Source organism: Ambystoma mexicanum, chromosome 9, assembly GCF_040938575.1.
Source record: "Ambystoma mexicanum isolate Mex_15411 chromosome 9, UKY_AmexF1_1, whole genome shotgun sequence".
Classification (NCBI taxonomy): Eukaryota; Metazoa; Chordata; class Amphibia; order Caudata; family Ambystomatidae; genus Ambystoma; species Ambystoma mexicanum.
The window spans coordinates 548,129,022-548,147,223 of record NC_090931.1 but is presented as its reverse complement, the minus strand read 5'-3'; the positions used below and the strand labels follow the sequence as shown (position 1 = coordinate 548,147,223).

The 18,202-nt window shown below is 45.0% G+C and overlaps 1 protein-coding gene across 2 annotated transcripts in view; it reads left to right on the top strand.

Moving 5' to 3' along the window:
* CLTC (clathrin heavy chain) overlaps nt 1-18,202 on the top strand; it is a 1,506,669-nt gene that overhangs the window by 868,503 nt on the left and 619,964 nt on the right. For both annotated transcript variants that reach the window (XM_069615119.1, XM_069615118.1), the window contains exons 15-16: nt 44-169; nt 446-588. In XM_069615119.1, coding sequence (XP_069471220.1) covers nt 44-169; nt 446-588 — 269 coding nt within the window. The remainder of the gene's footprint in view (nt 1-43; nt 170-445; nt 589-18,202) is intronic.

Genomic DNA, 18,202 nt, shown 5'->3' with positions numbered 1-18,202 from the left:
CTCTACATTATTAAAGTGATCTACTTATTCTCTTTTGTTATAGGAAGCTAAACTCACCGATCAGTTGCCTCTGATTATCGTATGTGACCGCTTTGACTTCGTTCATGATCTCGTGCTTTACTTGTATAGAAACAACCTTCAAAAGTATATTGAAATTTATGTACAAAAGGTAAGATTGGTTAGCGTTAATGTTTAGATGTTATTGGTCTAAAGTGTACGAAAATCTAAAAGTTGTATTGTTGACATATATTGAATTGTAGAAAACCTAAGTGCTGATCTTCAGAAAGAACTTGACATTTTTTTATGCAACTCATTTCAAATTATGCCTATCATAGTCGGTGTGTGCACGTATCAAAAGTATTGGGTTAAAATTGTTACAGTAGCTTATAATAGATTGCCTTAAGGTTAAATCTGAAGCTCATTTGAAAATTATTTTACACCCAAGGTTAACCCAAGTCGGCTGCCAGTGGTGATTGGTGGTTTGCTTGATGTAGATTGCTCTGAAGACGTCATAAAAAGCCTGATTCTTGTTGTGAGGGGTCAGTTCTCCACAGACGAACTTGTTGCTGAAGTAGAAAAAAGGAACAGGTATGTGAACGCTTCTCTATGTGTTTAAGATAATCTATTCCTTTTTTATTATTATTTATTTATTTAAAAACAAGCATCCACTTTCAATTGTGCAGTCTGTCTGCTTAGCAAGGGCAGTAGTAGTAGGGGCTTTCACTCATCTAATACATTGTTAATGTAGTGCAAGTAATAATACAAATACATTGAAGATTTCAAAGAGAAACTACATTTATCAACAAATGTTGATTGGATCTTTATACAAATATTAGTGTGCAGTAATCGAAAATTACCATTGTTCTCCATTACCACAAGTGCTGTTTATAGCTTGGGTCATGGAGCAGGGTACTTAACTAGAAGTCCAAGCAAAGGTTTACTTGTGAAATAGTAAGTCTTGCTGACCTCCTCTACCAAGAGTCCCACATCATCGAAGATATTCCCACAGGCCTTATAGATATTAATTTCAAATGACTTCACACAGGTTTTAAACGTTTTCCTAAGCCTCCTCTGCTAACCCCTTCCTGATTTTGTTAAAGTTACATTAACTCTTCTTTGCCATGCTGTAGTGAGAGGAAGAACTATATTGTGAAAAGCTAGTGGTACTCCACATTTTCACATGTAACAAGCTGGGCATGCACACATTTCTGCATAGGATCTATTATGTTAATGTCCATTAAATGTGTTAAGATGGGAATCCTCCTTTTTGGAGCGCGCAAGGATTTTAGGGGGACACCCTATTTATGGTAAATAGGGGGGGGTGGTGGGTTGGGTGTTGGAGACACTGAGGTTAGTCAAAACCCAATCAGGGAAGGTGGATGAGCAGTCAAGTCTTAGTCTTACGAAAAATGAGTGGTCTAGGGCTACAATTAGTCCATACAAACAAAAGATTTAAGTTAGCAAGCATATGAAAAGGTTTTTGGCCTTTGTAAACACATTAAGCATAAAAAATCATAGGTAAGTATTGTCCTAAAAAACATATATCTGATATATATATATATATATATATATATATATCACCTTCACCTTTAGAATCAATAACCCATACCAGCAGTCAATTGGTCGGTAATTAAATACAAGAAAGTTAGATTAGAGACAATGTCAACACAATAACCTCTGTTTTATGACGTGCAGCCCCAAGATGTATGGGGCGGTTTATAGTCAAAATCTCAAACTAAATCTGGAAAAAAAAAGCACGAATTTAAAATCTCGGAAAAAAAAATATCAAATTTATTTTTCAATGCTTTTTTTTTTCAAAATGGGGGGTTCCCCCCCAACCCCCCTTTTTTCATTTTTTTTTTATTTTACCCCTTTTTTTTACTTACCTGACCCCAAAAACATATATAAATAAATAAATAAAAAATTCGATATTTTTTTTTTCGAGATTTTTGTTTCGCGCTTTTTGTCATTCGAGATTTTGTTTTCGGCCTTTTGACTGACCACCGTATGGGGCCTTGTGATCAAAAGATACAAGTTCCACTATGGTCTCTCCATGGAAGGTATTTCAGAACTGATGCAGTGGGCTGTGGTAGTGATTGAAACTACTTTTTTAAAGTAAGGTGTATGTGTTTACTTCAAGTTGGGTAAGTACCCCACTCTATCCTGTTACAAAGGGAAGTCCTGGGACAGGATCCGTGACCCAGGTTTGATGACCAAAGGCCAGGCCAGAGGGAGTTTAGAGAGAAGGGCTCTTCCGAATGTTGCCCTAAGGGAGACTGGGGGGCAGAAACAGGCATGCTCAATTACCCTCCCCTCCCTCCCCCTCTTCTCTGACCCCATTATTCCAGGTGACACTGTAGGTTTTCTGGAATTCACTGTGGCTCCAATAGTCTGTGCTTTGTATTGGGGAAGGGAGCCCATGGTTCACAGGTGCAGAGGTCACTTTTGCTGTCGGGAGGTGTTTGCGGTTATCACCAGATGGTTCCAGGCAACTTCTTGACAAAGACCCTCAAATGAAGAAAAGCTGCATTCCACGGCGATTCAGACCCTTCAGGACACCTCACAGTATTGCAGAAGGATGGTTCCAGAAGAGGTCACCATGGTTGGGTGGTGGCATTCGATCTTCCAGTGGTTAACACAGAGGCAGCCCCACCCAGCTCAGCTTCCTTTGTCATGCGAGGGCTGAAATTGCAAGGACAAAGGCTGCTGTTGCAGAGAGCGCAAAAGGGAGCTAGTCAGTCCACCGGGTGATCCAGGGACACTTCTGAAGGCTTCCAAGGTGTGTATCCTCAAACAGGGGCTGCGGCCCATTGTTCCCACCGGTCGAAGCACAAGCAAGGGTCTTCTGAGATCAGGCAGGGGAGCAGTGCTTCACTGGGCCAATCACTAGAGTCCATGTAGGTCAGCTGCAGAAAGGAGCAGCTTTTACTGCTAAGGGGGTTAGCAAATGTTAGGAAAGATTTCTCTTTTGGCAACTTTACCCATATAGTTTCAGTGGACCCCTGATCTTCTGACTTTGAGGGGTAGTAAAGCCTTCAGCTTCACTTACAATGCATTTTGCATATTTGTTATGGGGAAACTGATCAGTCCTTCAGACTATCAGTACTGGGAAACTTTCAAATGTTATCTTTTACTTTTTGGAACGCTTTAACACTACTCACAGCATTTTAGCACGCAGTGCAATGGGATAGATTTTGTATCTTATCCCCCTACCCTTTTATATGTGCCTAAAGACAAGCTGGTGTCAGCAATTCTTTTTGTACAATTTTTGTTTCTTGTGTGCACATTCGCACGTACCGCATATAGCTACTAAAAGTGGCTAGTGCTCTTAAAGGGCCATGCCACGAGAATTTCACTTGTTCTATGGCCATATTGTAGTTTGGCCTTCCTTTGCCAGGTCAGGAAATCCCATATTAAGTCATGCACTTGCCCAGGAAAGCTACAGATTACGCAGGCTAGTGATGCGTTTGTGTGTGGCCTAGGAAGTGCGTGAGACTATCTAGTCCCACTCCATATTTGTGGTGCCAGAAAGTGTGAGTGTAGGGCATGAGTGAAACCAGTATTTGTCCCTGATTGGACAACTACTGGCTAATTGAATGGTGTATATCCCACCATTGGTGTGCTTGGACCTGCTTTGCAGGCTGGATTTTGATTACGAAGAGGATGCAGCCATTCTTCAGATCAGCGTTGGAGCCAAGAATTCCTTGTAGGAAAGCAGCCGACAGAAGAACCGTAGCAGACTCTAGAAGAGGCCCGTCATCCCTTTTTCGTTTAGCACAGTGAAGCCCTGGTGGACTACTTGACCTGCAAAGGCCCTGTGCAGTACTTCAACCACTGGCTGTTGGGACCAATCAGTCTCGACACGTTCTTAAGGATCCAGCCGCCCTGATATATTTTATTTATATCGTGCTCATACACCAATGTTTGAGCGCGAAACCCTTTTTCCTGAGCGTGTTTCCTGAGCCTTCGGAAGTGTCCCAGGACCACCTCGTGTACTGCCTTGCTAGAACCATCCCGGTTCTGCGTTTGCAGCCAGAACTTTGGTGGTCACTAGCATATAGTATAAGTTGCCTTCCTGACAAATTTCTGCTAGCCTTTTCAAGATCCCCTGTTCACTATAACTAGGGTGGCCTCCTAAAATCTGTGCACCAGGTCAGATTCTAGAAATCTATCTTAACACCATGTATATATATTATATGGCATTTCCTTATTTGAGAAGGCAGGAAGGTCAAAGGAGAAGATGGTGAAAAGAACAAGCAAAAATCTCGTGGAACAGCCGTTTTAGGGTGCTAGCCACCTGTAGTACGCACACACCATAAATTAAAAAGTGCATGAGAAAAATATCAACGGTACAAATCAGAGCTGTCACCAACATGTCTTGGGCACATTGTCAAAGTAACCAAAAAGCTATTTGGTAAAAAGTTGTAAAGATTATAGAGAAACCAAATATTCCAATGGCTCTTCACTGTAAGGTGGTGTATGCAGTTGTAAAAATACAAGAATTCTAAGAGATAGGCAAGGGGGAAGTAAAGCAGAAGGCTTTACTGACAGTCAGGACTGCTTCAAAAACAAGCAAACATACTGGAGGTCCCTTAGGAATCTATGGAGGGAAAGGTGCTAAAGAAAGAATTTCATAACAGCCAGCATCATTCAAAAAGTTGTCACCAGCCCAGTCTGCCTGCCCAAAACAGTTAGTCTTTCAGAGTATGTCCTAGGTGTCGCATGTATATTGTGTATATTTACAGTGCCTGCATGAGAAAATTGCCAGCAGTGCGCAGTCCTCCAACACTTTATCAGTTGCACCACTTACACCTTGTTGGTGGTCACCCTGAAGCAACGTTACACTCAGTGGTTGAGGGGAGCAATCTGGAACAATAGGTCAGCTCACAGAATGACAGTGATGCTGTCCTCTAGTCTTGCACTGCAGGTCATCTCCTTGCTTTAGCTTAATCCAGACACCACCCTGGTCACCCCAGTCTCGTTTGCTCACCTGCATGCTTCATCGCTCCAGGTCCCGAAGCAGCCATCAGCAGGTCAGACATGTCTACAGCCCATGGAGAACAGTTACTTCCCCTCTAAGCTATTGGGACCCAGTGCTCCCCAAATCCTTCCCTGCACGTTGCCCAGGCTGCTCTTGACATGAGCAGCAAGTCCAGAACTTCACCAGGCTCTTTGCTGCAGTTCATCTTGAGTCGAGTTCTGTTCCTGACTTGCATTGGATTCCCACAGGCAATAGAGGGGACTTTGAGGCTGTTTTATTGTAATTACAGGGGTTCAAAATCAGGTGGATTGCTTCCAGAGAAGAGGCTAGCTTCAGCTTCATATTTTCAACTGTACAGGAAGCTGGGCCGCCAATCCCCACAACTTAAGACCTAATGGTAAAAACATGTTCACATTCGGTTCTCATTTAGTTTTCTCCATATTTAGCCCTTGCATCACCTAGGAGTAATTTAAGATATTTCTAGAATCTGGTCTGGTGGAGATTTTAGGAGACCACTGTAGTTATGGTTAACCGGGAGCTCTGAGTTTTGTACCGAAAGCCAATCAAGGTAGCAATAGAGAGCAGTGAGGGTTTAGTCTCGGGAGAGTGAGTGGGGTCAGGCACCCTCAATGATTCCACACGGAATAGCACACTAATTCAATGTATACAGTCTGTTATAACTATCTATTTAAGGCCTTAACACACTGATCAAGGAAACTAGCAGGTAGTACTATCTCACAGTACTCTATAATAAAAATATATACAAGCACCATTAAATTAACTTAATAGACTTCAGCACATAACTTATGAAGCAGAGCAGTTAACAATTGTAGATGCAGGAATCCATCACAAGTTCAATATCCTAAGTCCAACCCATAAGAAGAGGGCCTTGTGCCCAAAAGTCAGTCTTTCTTGTTAAAAGGATGCAGTGGGCTTGTGGTGGTGGTTACTTTCAAACTCTTAAAGTTCTACAACAGTGAACCAGAAGCCCTGGAAGATCTCTCCTTTCTTCCAGTCCCAAGACTAACATAGGGGCAGGGAACCTGACCCAGGTCTAACAACTAAAGTTAAGGGGAAGACTGGAGACAAAGGGACTTGCAGACCCTCCTCTCCCCCTATCACATCACCCATCCCCCACCCTCCCCAAACTCTGATTTTCACAGATGTCTTTGTGGACCACCTGGGGCTCTCTGGGGGCTTGATCTTCCTTGGTTTGTTTCAGTGAGGGGTGCCCAGTAGTTGCAGGTTCGAGGATTCTTCTGATCGGGAACAGATGCAACCCCTGTCGGTACAGAATGCAGGATCCAACAATGGAGGACGAGTTCCAACGATGGTCACCATTTTCAGGCACTGTGTCATGACCCCCATCCAGAAGACCCCCTGGCAAGCCCATGGGCCAGGAAGGGTCTCCACTAAAACCAGTCATCCTTGGCCTAAGCCTTCTTGGGGCCAGTCCTGTCGCCTTTGGCGCCAGGCTCATACTTGATAAAGGACTTGTATTGGGAACTACTTTATTTCAGTGTCAATCAACATGGAGGCATCCACATAGCTTGGCTCCTTGGAACCAAGCTATGCGATATAGTATTTTTGGGTGTGGTACCATAGGAACTATTTTACCGGGACTACTTTCTTGAAGCTATTTAAAACACACCCGACTGGGATAACTCGCTTCGCGTTACTTTGCAATTCTGCAACGTGACGCTCACCGTGTTCAGCTGCACCCGCGAACCTCGGAAGAACAGCATCTGTTAAGGAGAAAAAGGACATTGTTAGGAGCAGCAGCTTACCTGTTATTTCATCGTTAGCTGTCCATGGCTCTTGAGATCAGCATCCTGGAACCAGCGCTCCTCCCGAACCGACAGATCTGCAAAAAAGGAACAAACAAGGCATTAGACATTTTTACAATTTAATGAACGGTGCCGAAAAGCTTACCTCCCAAGCCGCTCCTCGACCAGCATCGCCTCAGGAATTCCATGCACCGGGTGAGCACCGCAACCTGTGGGAAGACAAGACAACAGGTTAGCAAGAGGCAAGGCATCATAGCGCTGCGCTTAGCACCTACTCGCTGCATCAAGGCGCTCTAAAAACACCATTACTTACCGGCGAGACCCACTTCTGTCTATGCCACATATTGGACTTCCGTGCACCTAAGGAAGAGAAAAGACATTAGTTAAACCAAAAAGGCATGCAAGGACCATAATATAAGACCTACCTGAAAGACTCAAAGCGGGCCGGCATCAGTGAAGTAACTCGATCGCAAACGCCCACCAAGCACAACCCGCCCCTGCCAAGAAGGCAGGACAGAGAACACACCTGCATTAAAAACAAGGTGAGGCGAGGTCCATTGAGGCCGTGGGTATACGGGATGGTGGGGGACTGTTTACCCAAATTGCCCAGTCTTGAACATTGCCCACCTGTATTCCAGGCAGAACCCTCCCGCTGGTCACAACTGGGAACCGCAGAGAAGGATACCTGAGTCCCAACTGCTGGGTGGCGTCCCTGTGGAACCAGGTGAGCGTAACACACTGAGGCATCCTTCCAGTCACGGTCACAGCAGCTGCTCCAGGACAGGTTCCCTTGAAGATAAGAAGCTGGATTTCATGGAGGTGGTGACTTGTGGAACAGGCTGGCAACCACCAAAGTTCCTGACTCGCCGAACTGCAACGCTTCTGGTGAGGAAACCGGGCAGACCAGGGACACTTCCGAAGTGTTAAAAGGGCTGGGTCCTCTTAAGATCTCACTAGTCCAAGAGCTGAAGCACCGCTCAAGGTTTTCGGAGATCAGGCAGAGCAGCATGACTTCTCCATGCCGGACACTGGAAGGGATGCAGGGCCACTTCAGGATTCCTCTTTGGATCTTCTGCGGTCTGCTCTTTGAGGTATTCTTGCCTCCAACATAGATCTGATGAATCGCTGCAGAGGTCCTCCTTTTAAATGAAATTTGAGCTGGAAGCAAGTCCACGCCCACCGATGATCAGGAATTGCACCATGCAAAATGTCAGTAATTGTCCAATCAGGGACTACTACTGGTTTCACATTTGCCCCATAAGCAGACTTTCTGGCACCAAAGATGTGTATTAGGACTAGACTGGCCCATCCCCCTTCCGGGGCCACACACACAAAGGCTCACTAGCCCCTGAAAGCAGCAGCTTTGCCTGACGAGTGCATGACTTTTAAAAAAAACTTTCCTGACCTGAGAGGGTAGGAAGAAGGCTAAACTACAATATGGCCAAAGATCAAGTGAAAAATGTTTGGCAGAGCAATTTTAGGGCACGAGCCACATGCAGTAGCCATACGCAGTAAACGCACATGTGCACATCAAAAATGATCCAAAAACAGTCAAAATGTAGCTGCTGCCATCAGCTTGTCATTGGGAACTATTGCAAATTAGTGCATGTCGTCCCCTTTTTACTAGGGGTAGCTGCTTTGCATGAGGACTCAACACCTTCCTACAACCCTAAGAACAACTACTTCCCTAAGACGTTCATAACTTGTAGTGACCCTACCATTCCCCTAGAAAGTACTAGGACGAAGAAGAATGAGTTGCCTAGGCGAAGATCCCTGTACCAGTACTGTGACAAAGAAGCACCCCAATGACTCACAAGGCAGTCACAGGGTGGAGAGGCACAGGGACTGCTACTGAAAGGATATTTTTTGAAGAGAGATTGTGGGTGTAAAAGGTCCTAATTCAAAAATTCGCGCCCAACAGGTGTTGGACATTTGACCAAACTTATCTATCATTTCCTGTTCACTGGAGGCATCATTTGAGGCGTCCTTTGTAATTTGAGACGTCTATTTCAAGTGGCAGCACTCTGGCCTTGGTGGGCAAGTGAGACACCTGCCTAGCACAGCATGACAGAAGGCATTGCAAGGGTGGCAATTATAACAAAAATGATTAAAATACCATGTAGATTGGAAGAGCCCAGTGAACCAAGTGTTTTGAATCCAAGATGACAGTGAGCCGGCACAGCCATTGGTTATACTGTGTACGGTGGTACCAACCATTTCCAGGTGTTTTATGACATGCTCAACCTGGCAAGAGTTATTGGGTACCCAGGTGTGGCATTCTTGTACTATAATTGTACAGGTACCCCCTTGGGCCGCTAGTAAATAATCGAGCGCCATTCTATTCTGAGTGCAACTTGTTTTCTTTTAAGTATCTGTATTCCTTTGGCAGTGTTATTGGCTTCCTGTTTGAGAAGGAGTGAAAGGGCAAGCAGATCAGCCCTGTTGGTTATAGTGCCAATGCTCCGGATCAGGAACCCTACAAGGCCTTTGAACAAGGTCCAGGCTTTGTGTCTGAACCGGGGTTTGTGTAGTGAGCCTCTGGAAAAAGGGACACGTGGCAGATTGCTGGGCGAGTCAACCCAATGGTGCACTGACCAATCCAGTTAGCTGGTAGCCATTGGTAGGCTCTAGACTCACAAAGGAAATATAACCCTCTGTGGGCGTAGAATGCTATGTTGGCGCTATTACTATGAAATTGTCCTATCTTACTGGCAGCTGTTGTTCTAGGTGGTGGTAGTTGCACTTCTGTTAAGGACATAGGTTGCTGGTGTGATACCCATTGAAGGCAGCATGCCTATCGCTGTTCAGAGCGTGTCGAACAAATGCGGTCGGTATCTTGGGTGGTAAAGTATTGGCATAGCTGGGAGTAGAAGGATGGGTCATATTGGGACAAGAAAAGTCATTGATAAGAATGTCATAACACCATTCAGCAAGATTGAACGGGACAGGGTTGAAGGGAATCGCCATCCCCACTGGCAAATACATAAGAGTGTGGGAGCATTCATTAGGTTCGCGTAGGACCAAGAGAAGAGAAGTTGAGAACTGTGTTGGTGTTTGGTGTAGTAAGCTGGATGTACAGTGAGGCAGAACAAATACCATGGTAATGATCCGCAACATGGTGCAAAATACTTAACAATTACCTATGCAGTTGCAGCACTATTCCTAGCTTTAGCAGTCCAACCCTACGCAGATTGGGGCTTTATGCCCAAAAGTTCCAGAGTGTCAGTTGTTACAGGACCCGATAGACACGAGAGACGATGATGCAAAAGTTCATGCTCCCTGCCAGGATGAAGATGACAGATGCATAGAGCTGGAAGAAATCTGCTGCAGCGCTGGGCACTCAGCTGGCCTCCAAAAACCCCTTTGGCTGGAGAAAGAATATGCACCTACACTCCAGGTGCGCAGCATTAGTGTGGCTGCTTGGTGACAAACTTTTGAGAGCGATGGTTTGCCTGCTGATGTCAGGTGAGATGGTGGCTGTACTCCACAAATTGTACCTTGGTACAGGTAGCAGAACTTTGTCGTCGAGGAGTGCTGGATGCAGTGTCACCGGAGTTTTGGCTGCTGGGACTCCAATGGCCAGCTGAAGAGGGGTCTCCTTCTCCTGTACCCCTGCAGATTGCTACTTTGCTGTGTCTTTGGTGATGACGGATGACGGGTTGGCTTTGTCCTGGACCTCTTGCTGTTTTTCATCTAGTGGCGGTGCTGCTTTCACACACTGTCTGGCTTTAACCCAGGGGTAATTTCCTCTACAGCAAACTGCTTATGGGTTGTCAGGCTCTGGAAAGGACCCTTCCAGCGAAGATGCAGGGCCGATTTTCGCTGCTGCAACTGAAGGCAACCCAATCTCCCAGGAAGGAGACTGTGGCACGGCATTTCAGGTGGTCGGGGCAGAGCTTCTTGAAATTGCTGGAGTGAGAACTGACAACAAGTTTTAGTTTTTTGTACCTTGACACAAGATCATTCATTTGTAAGTCAAAGAGCCTAGGGGAAGGTGGCGGAGTAACTGGCATACGCAAGTGCCTCCCCCTGAGTATCTGGTGGGGGAAGAGTCCATGTACTCTGTTTACAGAGTTTCTTGTGTCCATTTAGGCCTGTTTCATGGCAGAGCTTCACGTCAAAGTTTCAACGGTCCACTGCCCCTAAGGATTGTGGGTGAAACTCCAATTAAGGTGCTGGAGGATCCCCAAGGCACCGCAAATGTCCAGTGAAATGAGTGTCTCAGTTTATTTCATACTGGCTGGACAAAACGTGTGATGAATTCCTTCAGCACTTGGCCATTGTAATGGAATCAGAAAATTTGCAGGGTTAGCCTTCAGTCCACCCAGAACAGGTATAAATTATGACTAGGACGTACTCAAAGGAGGCCAACTTGGGTAAGGTAATGAAATACTGTTGGATAGTCACGAAGGGGCCATAAGGGACTTCATGTGCCCTTGGAATGGTTTTCACAGGCTTTCCAGGGTTAAACGTGAGCCAGGTTGGACAGTAAGTGCAGAATTTCTGAGCAAAGAAGGGAAACTTGGAGGGATGGGGGGGGGGACCAATAGCTCTGGACCTCCAAGGTCATCTTTCCCTTGCTTGAATGGGACACAGTGAGCGCAACACGTGCCAGATATGGCAGGAGACCTAGTGCGGCCACCACTTGGCCCATGTTATCAAGCCACAGGCGACCGGATCAACAAACTCATTCATGCTTTTCCCAGCCCCCTTACTCGGCCTGGGGGGGCTGCATCTTGGAGGCCCTCCAGGATGGAAAGAGATCCTAAGGGGGTCACCAATCATAGGAGAAACAGCAGCACATAATCAGGAGCCTGAGGGCCATGGAGGGCCGCATTTCTCACATAGCCGCCAGCCAGCACATTACCCTGTGAGGTGCTGTCAAAGTAGTGTGTGCTTTCCACTTCTCAAAAGCCAACTCAGTAGGTAGAATTGCATTAAGCAGGGTCTAACATAAGTTGCTTAAAGATTGGTAGTACCTTGTGCACTGAGGTAACCTCTGTAACATGAATCAGTGTATATAGTGGTTGTACGTGGTTTGGTGATTGTGCAATCCCAAGGGAGGGCAATGAGTTCAGCAACTTGTGCTGATGGGAGCTGAAAAGCTCTTAATACTTCAAAGGAGTTGCAGACGACAAACTCTGCCTGTATACTCCCTGTTGAATCTCGTAAGACAAGATGCATCAACAAAGAAAATTAGGTCTGCATTGGGGAGGGGGGGTATACTTGGGGGTCTGTTCGTGGTGATGATACCATGTCAACCGCTGCAGGGCAGTCGTGCGCGTGACCATCTGGTGTAGGCAGGAGGGAGGCACGGTTGATTGGGGTGCATCGGATGAGTGATGTTGGTAGTAGAGAGGAACAGTTTTTTTCATATTTGGTGCGACGTGCAGCAGGTGGGTGTTGCGTTTTACCCCTGAGTGTGGTACTGCTACGTATATGTGATGTGCTAGGGTGATGTTGTCCGCTTTTGCAGCAGCATTTACCCCTATGAGACATTTGGGAAAGGCAGAGGCTAAAGTGTCTAGCTGAGAGCTAAAATAGGCTACAGGGCGTTGTAGGTCCCCGTGCTTCTGTGTGAGCACGCGTAAGGCATACCCCTTTCTCATCAAAGAACAGGGTGAATTACTTGGAGTAGTCAGGAAGGGCGAGGGTGGGCGCAATGGAGCAGGCAGTCTTGATCTTGGCGAAGGCTGTGGAAGCGTCGGAGGACCATGTGCGCTTGTCAGGCTGGGAGTCATGTAACATCTTCTGCATAGGTGCAACTATGCAGGCATAATCAAGGATCCAGGGGCGACAAAAATTGCTCATTCCTAAAAATGTGTGTGGCTGTCTTTTTTAGTGGTGTACATTGGTCATTGTACAATGCAGGACACTCGAGAGGGGGCAAGGCCCCTGGCTGCAATTTAGCTTTGTTTTCTTTGTGACCTTTTGCTGCCAGGGCAGTGAGGAGCACTTCTGAGTCTGTGAGGGAGACCTGAAAGGACGGTAATGCGAACATTAGGTTATCTGTGTATTCAATCATAGTAGAGCACCCTGGAAAGGTGACATCCTGGAGGCCTTCCTGCAGAATCTGGGAGAAGAGAGATGGGAGTCGATAAAGCCCATTGGAAGAGACCTGTAGGTGAGCCGACGTACCTTGTATGTGAATGCAAAGAGGTACTGAGAGTCGTGGTGGATGGGGACAGTGAAGAAGGCAGAGGCAAGATCAATGCAAAAGAATAATTGGGTGTGGGGAGAGATACAGGAGAGAATGGTCAGAGGGTCCAGGACCACCTGATTTGAAGGCATTGCCACCTTAAGTGCTCATAAATAGTGAGCAAAACTGAATTTGCCTGTCCCCTTTTTCTCATTTGGGAGCACTGGAGTATTGCAAAGGCTCTTGGTTTAGTAGAGGATGCCCTGACCAATGAGGGAAGAAATGAGACTTGATACCTTCCTCTGCTGCTCAAGGGGATCTACTGTACTGGTGCACACATGGGAGCGGCACCTCTGGATTGAGAGTGATGCAAGCAGGTTTAGCAGAGAGAATGTGACCTACCCCATTGGCATGCGCTGCCCAGAGCGGCACGGAGTCAATAAGGTGTTGTACCAGTGTAGCTTGTGCGAGTAGTGAAGGAGGCTCTGTAGGAGGCTCCGGGTGGGTGGGCTGTTGTAGGATAAACAAACTTTCAGCTTGCGTAGCTTGTGGAATCTCTACATGAATACCATCGGGAGAACAATAAATGGTGCAATGCATCTTGCATAGCAGATCAATACCTAACAGATTAGCAGGTGAGCAAGGGCTTAGCAGAAATGTATGGTGTTCAGTGATGGGACCAGTAGAAACGGACGATTCCTTGGATACCGGGTGTGGGATAGTGGTGCCGGATATGCCAACAGCATTGACAATTTCCTTTGAGACGTCCACATTTGGAAATTCAGCCCCTCGCAGCGTTGAGTGCCTGGCACAAGTGTCAAACAGTTAACTCCCTTCCCTTGGATGTCACATTTGAGGTAGGAACTAGACTGATCCAATGGTAGCAAAGCAGCAGACAGCACAGCAGGCTCCCTCTGGCAATGGCATTGTGGACCATACGAGATCTGTATGTCCTGGTAGCCCCCTTTGGGAGAAGGCGTAGATGGGAGGGGGGGGTTAAATGGTGTGGGTGTACGGTAGCCATTGGAACTGTTTGGAGGAATTAAATAATTGAGAGGAGTAGTGACACCATTTTGCTGTGGTCTGGAAGGTTTTGTAGGACATTGCTGAATGAGATGGCCTGTCTGCTTACAATATCTGCTGAAAGGTTGCCCTGGCAGAGGCTGGGCAGGCAGAATTGGGTGTGCAAAAATCTGTTGTGGCTGGTGTCCCTGGTGAAAAGGTAGTTGAGGATTCTGTTGGGCATAGGTCTGGCATGAGGTATCCAGACGTCCCCTGCCCCTAGAGGCATTCTTTTGTTGAGCATGCTGTATTTGCAAAGCCCTGAGGCGGGTAGCCCCATATTGTTTCTGCCGTGTGAGTTTAAACAAAGGAAAGGTGGGGCTATGTGAAGCCTTCTTTTTTGTTGAAGGGGAGCCTGACTCAAGAAGGCACTATAACGTAGTGAGAAGAGTCAACAGCTACCCCTGTTACAACCGTGCAATAGTGGTAGGCTCGAAGGGGGCAGATAGCTAGTTTATACAAATCCTAGCTGATGCAGGTCACTCATTGATTGCAAGGTAATTTTGTGGTGATTCAATTTAATCATGAATTCAGACATATATAAAAGCTGTAGGTTCGTACAGAAAGGAAAAGACAATTGTTCAACCTTTAAAAACTCACATTTAAGGCCACATTGGGCTTACAGAAGACATTTGCAAACTGTTTTAAACATCACAGTTCAGTGAGTGAGGGTTAGTAGTACAAGTATATGGTGCGAAATTCAATACTACTTGTGAACTAGTAGTATATTATGCTTGTCGACACATGATAATGTTTCTGGTTCAGGGTGGAGTCAACCTTCACTTGTGTTGAATTGTTTGTAGGAGAAGGGTCCGAACTGTCATCAGGACGTAGTTCAAAAAGAAGGGTGAGCGCCTAAAGGGACAGATGACACGCGAGTGGAGTGGGTAATGAGTGCTCTCGAGACTGGGTCATTCTGGTCATAGAGACCGCAGAAGAAGAAACTAAGAGCCAGAAAGAAGAACTTCGGGTCCTTGAAGAAAAAATCAAAACTGATAACATCATCCCCAACATAAAAAATCATCTAGAAAAGATTGAAGAAGAAATTAAAAAATTCGAAAAAAAACTCTGGAAACTACAAAACGACATAAAAAATTACAAAGAGGAAACAACATATCCGTACCTCATACCAGGCTTCTACAACCAAGCCAACCAAAATATCCAACAAAACAAACGTAATCCACGACGACCACAGAAAAAGTTTGTCACTTTCTCTAACAGTTCAAATAGTAGCGGCTCAAATAGCGATTCTAGCTCTACAAATTCAGGAGCATCTACCTCAAACCAACAACATTCTTTTCAATCCCACATGGTGTGCCCTGGAATCCTTGCATACGAGAATCGCATTCTCCTAGAAATTAACCAACTTTTTGATAGAAATATCAGATATCCGTACAATTGGACCAAAAACGAACGCCTGGCTTTGAACAACCTCGAAAACAACCACCACTTCCTGATTAAACCAGCCGATAAAGGCAGAGGTATCGTCCTGTGGGCAAAAGACCTCTATGACGCAGAAGTCCAAAAACACCTGAATAACATCAAGTTCTACCGCCAGATACCCATAGATCCCACAATCCGTCTCCTGACTGAAATAGAAGCTTGATGTGCCACGCATGGCAAGAAGGTTGGATTGATGACAAAGAGAAACTATATCGATTTCTTTCTACGACCATTGATAGGCCAGATGCGGTCATATGTCCAGGACACAACGTCAACCATCAAGAAATTAGAGACCCTCTCCATTGGCCAAAACGATCGGTTACCCTCGATGTGGAATCCCTGTACACGAGCATCCCCCAACGCGAATGCATCAATGTCCTTGCCACATATCTTGACAAAAGAACCAAACTAGAACCATCAACTGCTTTTCTTCTGGAATGCATTAGGATTGCCCTTACGGAAAATTATTTAATTTTCAAAAAATCTTTTTATCAACAATGTCATGGTACCTCAATGGGAGCTACATTTGCCCCAATCTCTTTATGGACTCTTGAAGCCAGATCCATCTACGATAACCCTTTCAAAAAATAGATAGGTATTTGTATCCGTTACATTGACGATGTACTCATGACATGGAAAGGCAACGAAATGGAACTACAAGAATTCTTCAAATGGCTCAACAATCAAGACACTTGCATCAAGTTTACCATACAGTCAGACAAATTCTCAATCCCGTTCCTAGATCTAACCATTTACAAAACGTCTAACACCACTTTGGCTACCACTCTATATCGTAAACCTACAGCAAAAAATACCCTCCTGGAGTTCCATAGTTTTCATCCGGCAGCACTGAAAGAAAATCTACTTTTTGGCCAGTTCTTACGCCTTAGGCGTAACTGTAGTACACGTGAAGACTACGACACAACCAGTAAAGACCTCTCAAGAATCAAAGAAAGAGGATATCCTAGCCATATCATCTGTCAAGCCAGGAAAAGAGCAAAAAACAGCAGAAGAGAATCGTGCCTCTCACGCACTCCACGGGAAGTCTACAAAGATAAAATTACCTGTGTGACCACCTTCTCTCCCTTGAGTAATCCAATCAAGAAAAGCATCCTACGTCAGTGGAACATTCTCCACACAGAAACATTCAAACCTACCAAACCACGCTTTGCATTCCAACGTAGTAGGAATTTGAGAGACCGTCTAGTCAATACCTACATTGAAACCACCAAACCACCTGAACAACAAAATACTTTGTGGAATCTACCTCCCGTCCTAGGCCACCACAAATGTGGCTCCTGTTCAATATGTTGTCTGACGAAAGATATGAAATCCATTGAATTGAATGGCAAAATCTGGAATTTCAACACATTCACCAATTGCAAAAGCAAATGGACAGTATATGCAATCCAATGCCCGTGCAAACTACTGTACATCGGAAAAAGCAAAAGAGAAATACGACAACGAATCTGTGAACATCGTTCATGCATAAAAAACAACCCAGACAAGCCAATGGTGGCACATTTCAAAGAGAAAAAACACACTCAACGATATATTTTGGTTCGTTCTTCAAACATCCAGAAAACCATTCAGAGGAGGCGATAGAGACCTATCACTTCGCAAACTGCAGCAACGATGGATTTACTGCATTAACTCAGTGAACCAAGGTCTAAATGTGGCTATCAAATGGAACATCTTTTTCAAATAACACTCCAACTTCCCTTTCAGTTAATCCACTAAAAACCTGCTTTTATTTCTTTTACTATAAAGATACAAAAGTTCTTTGACTACTTGCGACTTTTTAAATTGTTTCTTCTATAGTTACGATGTTACAACAAACATGTATTCATAAATGCTTTTATTTAGAGGTTTTACAAATGGCACCAAGTACATGCGGTTTTGATATATCACTTAACCAGTCCTGTAGCCGCAATACCACCCCTGTATTGACTGGCAACGACCTAAGACATTCATGAATTGCCATATGCCTTCTATACATCTTGAATTAACCTCTGTCATTTACAAGATTTTTGAGACATCCATGAGTCATCGATATGCCACCAGCCAACTTCCCTTCTTTAGAACCTGTTCATCTATGCATCTTGAATTAACCTTTGCCATTTCTAAACATTATTCGAGGCCCGGTGAACCGAACAGATAATATGCTGCATACTTATATTATTGATTCTGTATTTTGCATATAACGTACTTTAGGTTAATATTTGACAAATGCACTGTTTTGATTTTTTCTGTATGTAACCAATAGTCATTTGATTTATGTTGCCTCCGGACACATTTAAGCACACACAGCAGTGTAACCAAAATTCTTGCTTTGTGGTCTCATGCTCACTTGCCCCTCATTTTTTGAATACTTCAGGTTGATATTCGATAAGTACACCGCTTTGGCTTTTTCTGTATATATCCAATAGCCATTCTTTTTGTTCAATGTGGCCTCTGGACCCTTTCAAGCACACACTTTAGTGAAACCAATATTTTTTGCTTTGTGCTCTCATGCCCATTTGCCCCTCTTTGTAGCACCCCCATTAGGAATTGATGCCGCTGATCCACGCATGCGTGCACTGCTCCAAAAATAGCGTCTCCAGATAGATCCGACCACGCATGTGTGTAGTTCAACCGATTCGGAACTACGCATGTGCGCTATCCATGACTCTGCTTCTTTACCGAGCAGAGTCGCAGCTCTTTCTCTAATCGCACAGCTCGTGTTGAAAGACATTACGCTACTGAGGTAAGAGCACGGAGTGTTTAAAGCTCTGGCTGCCAGCCACACCA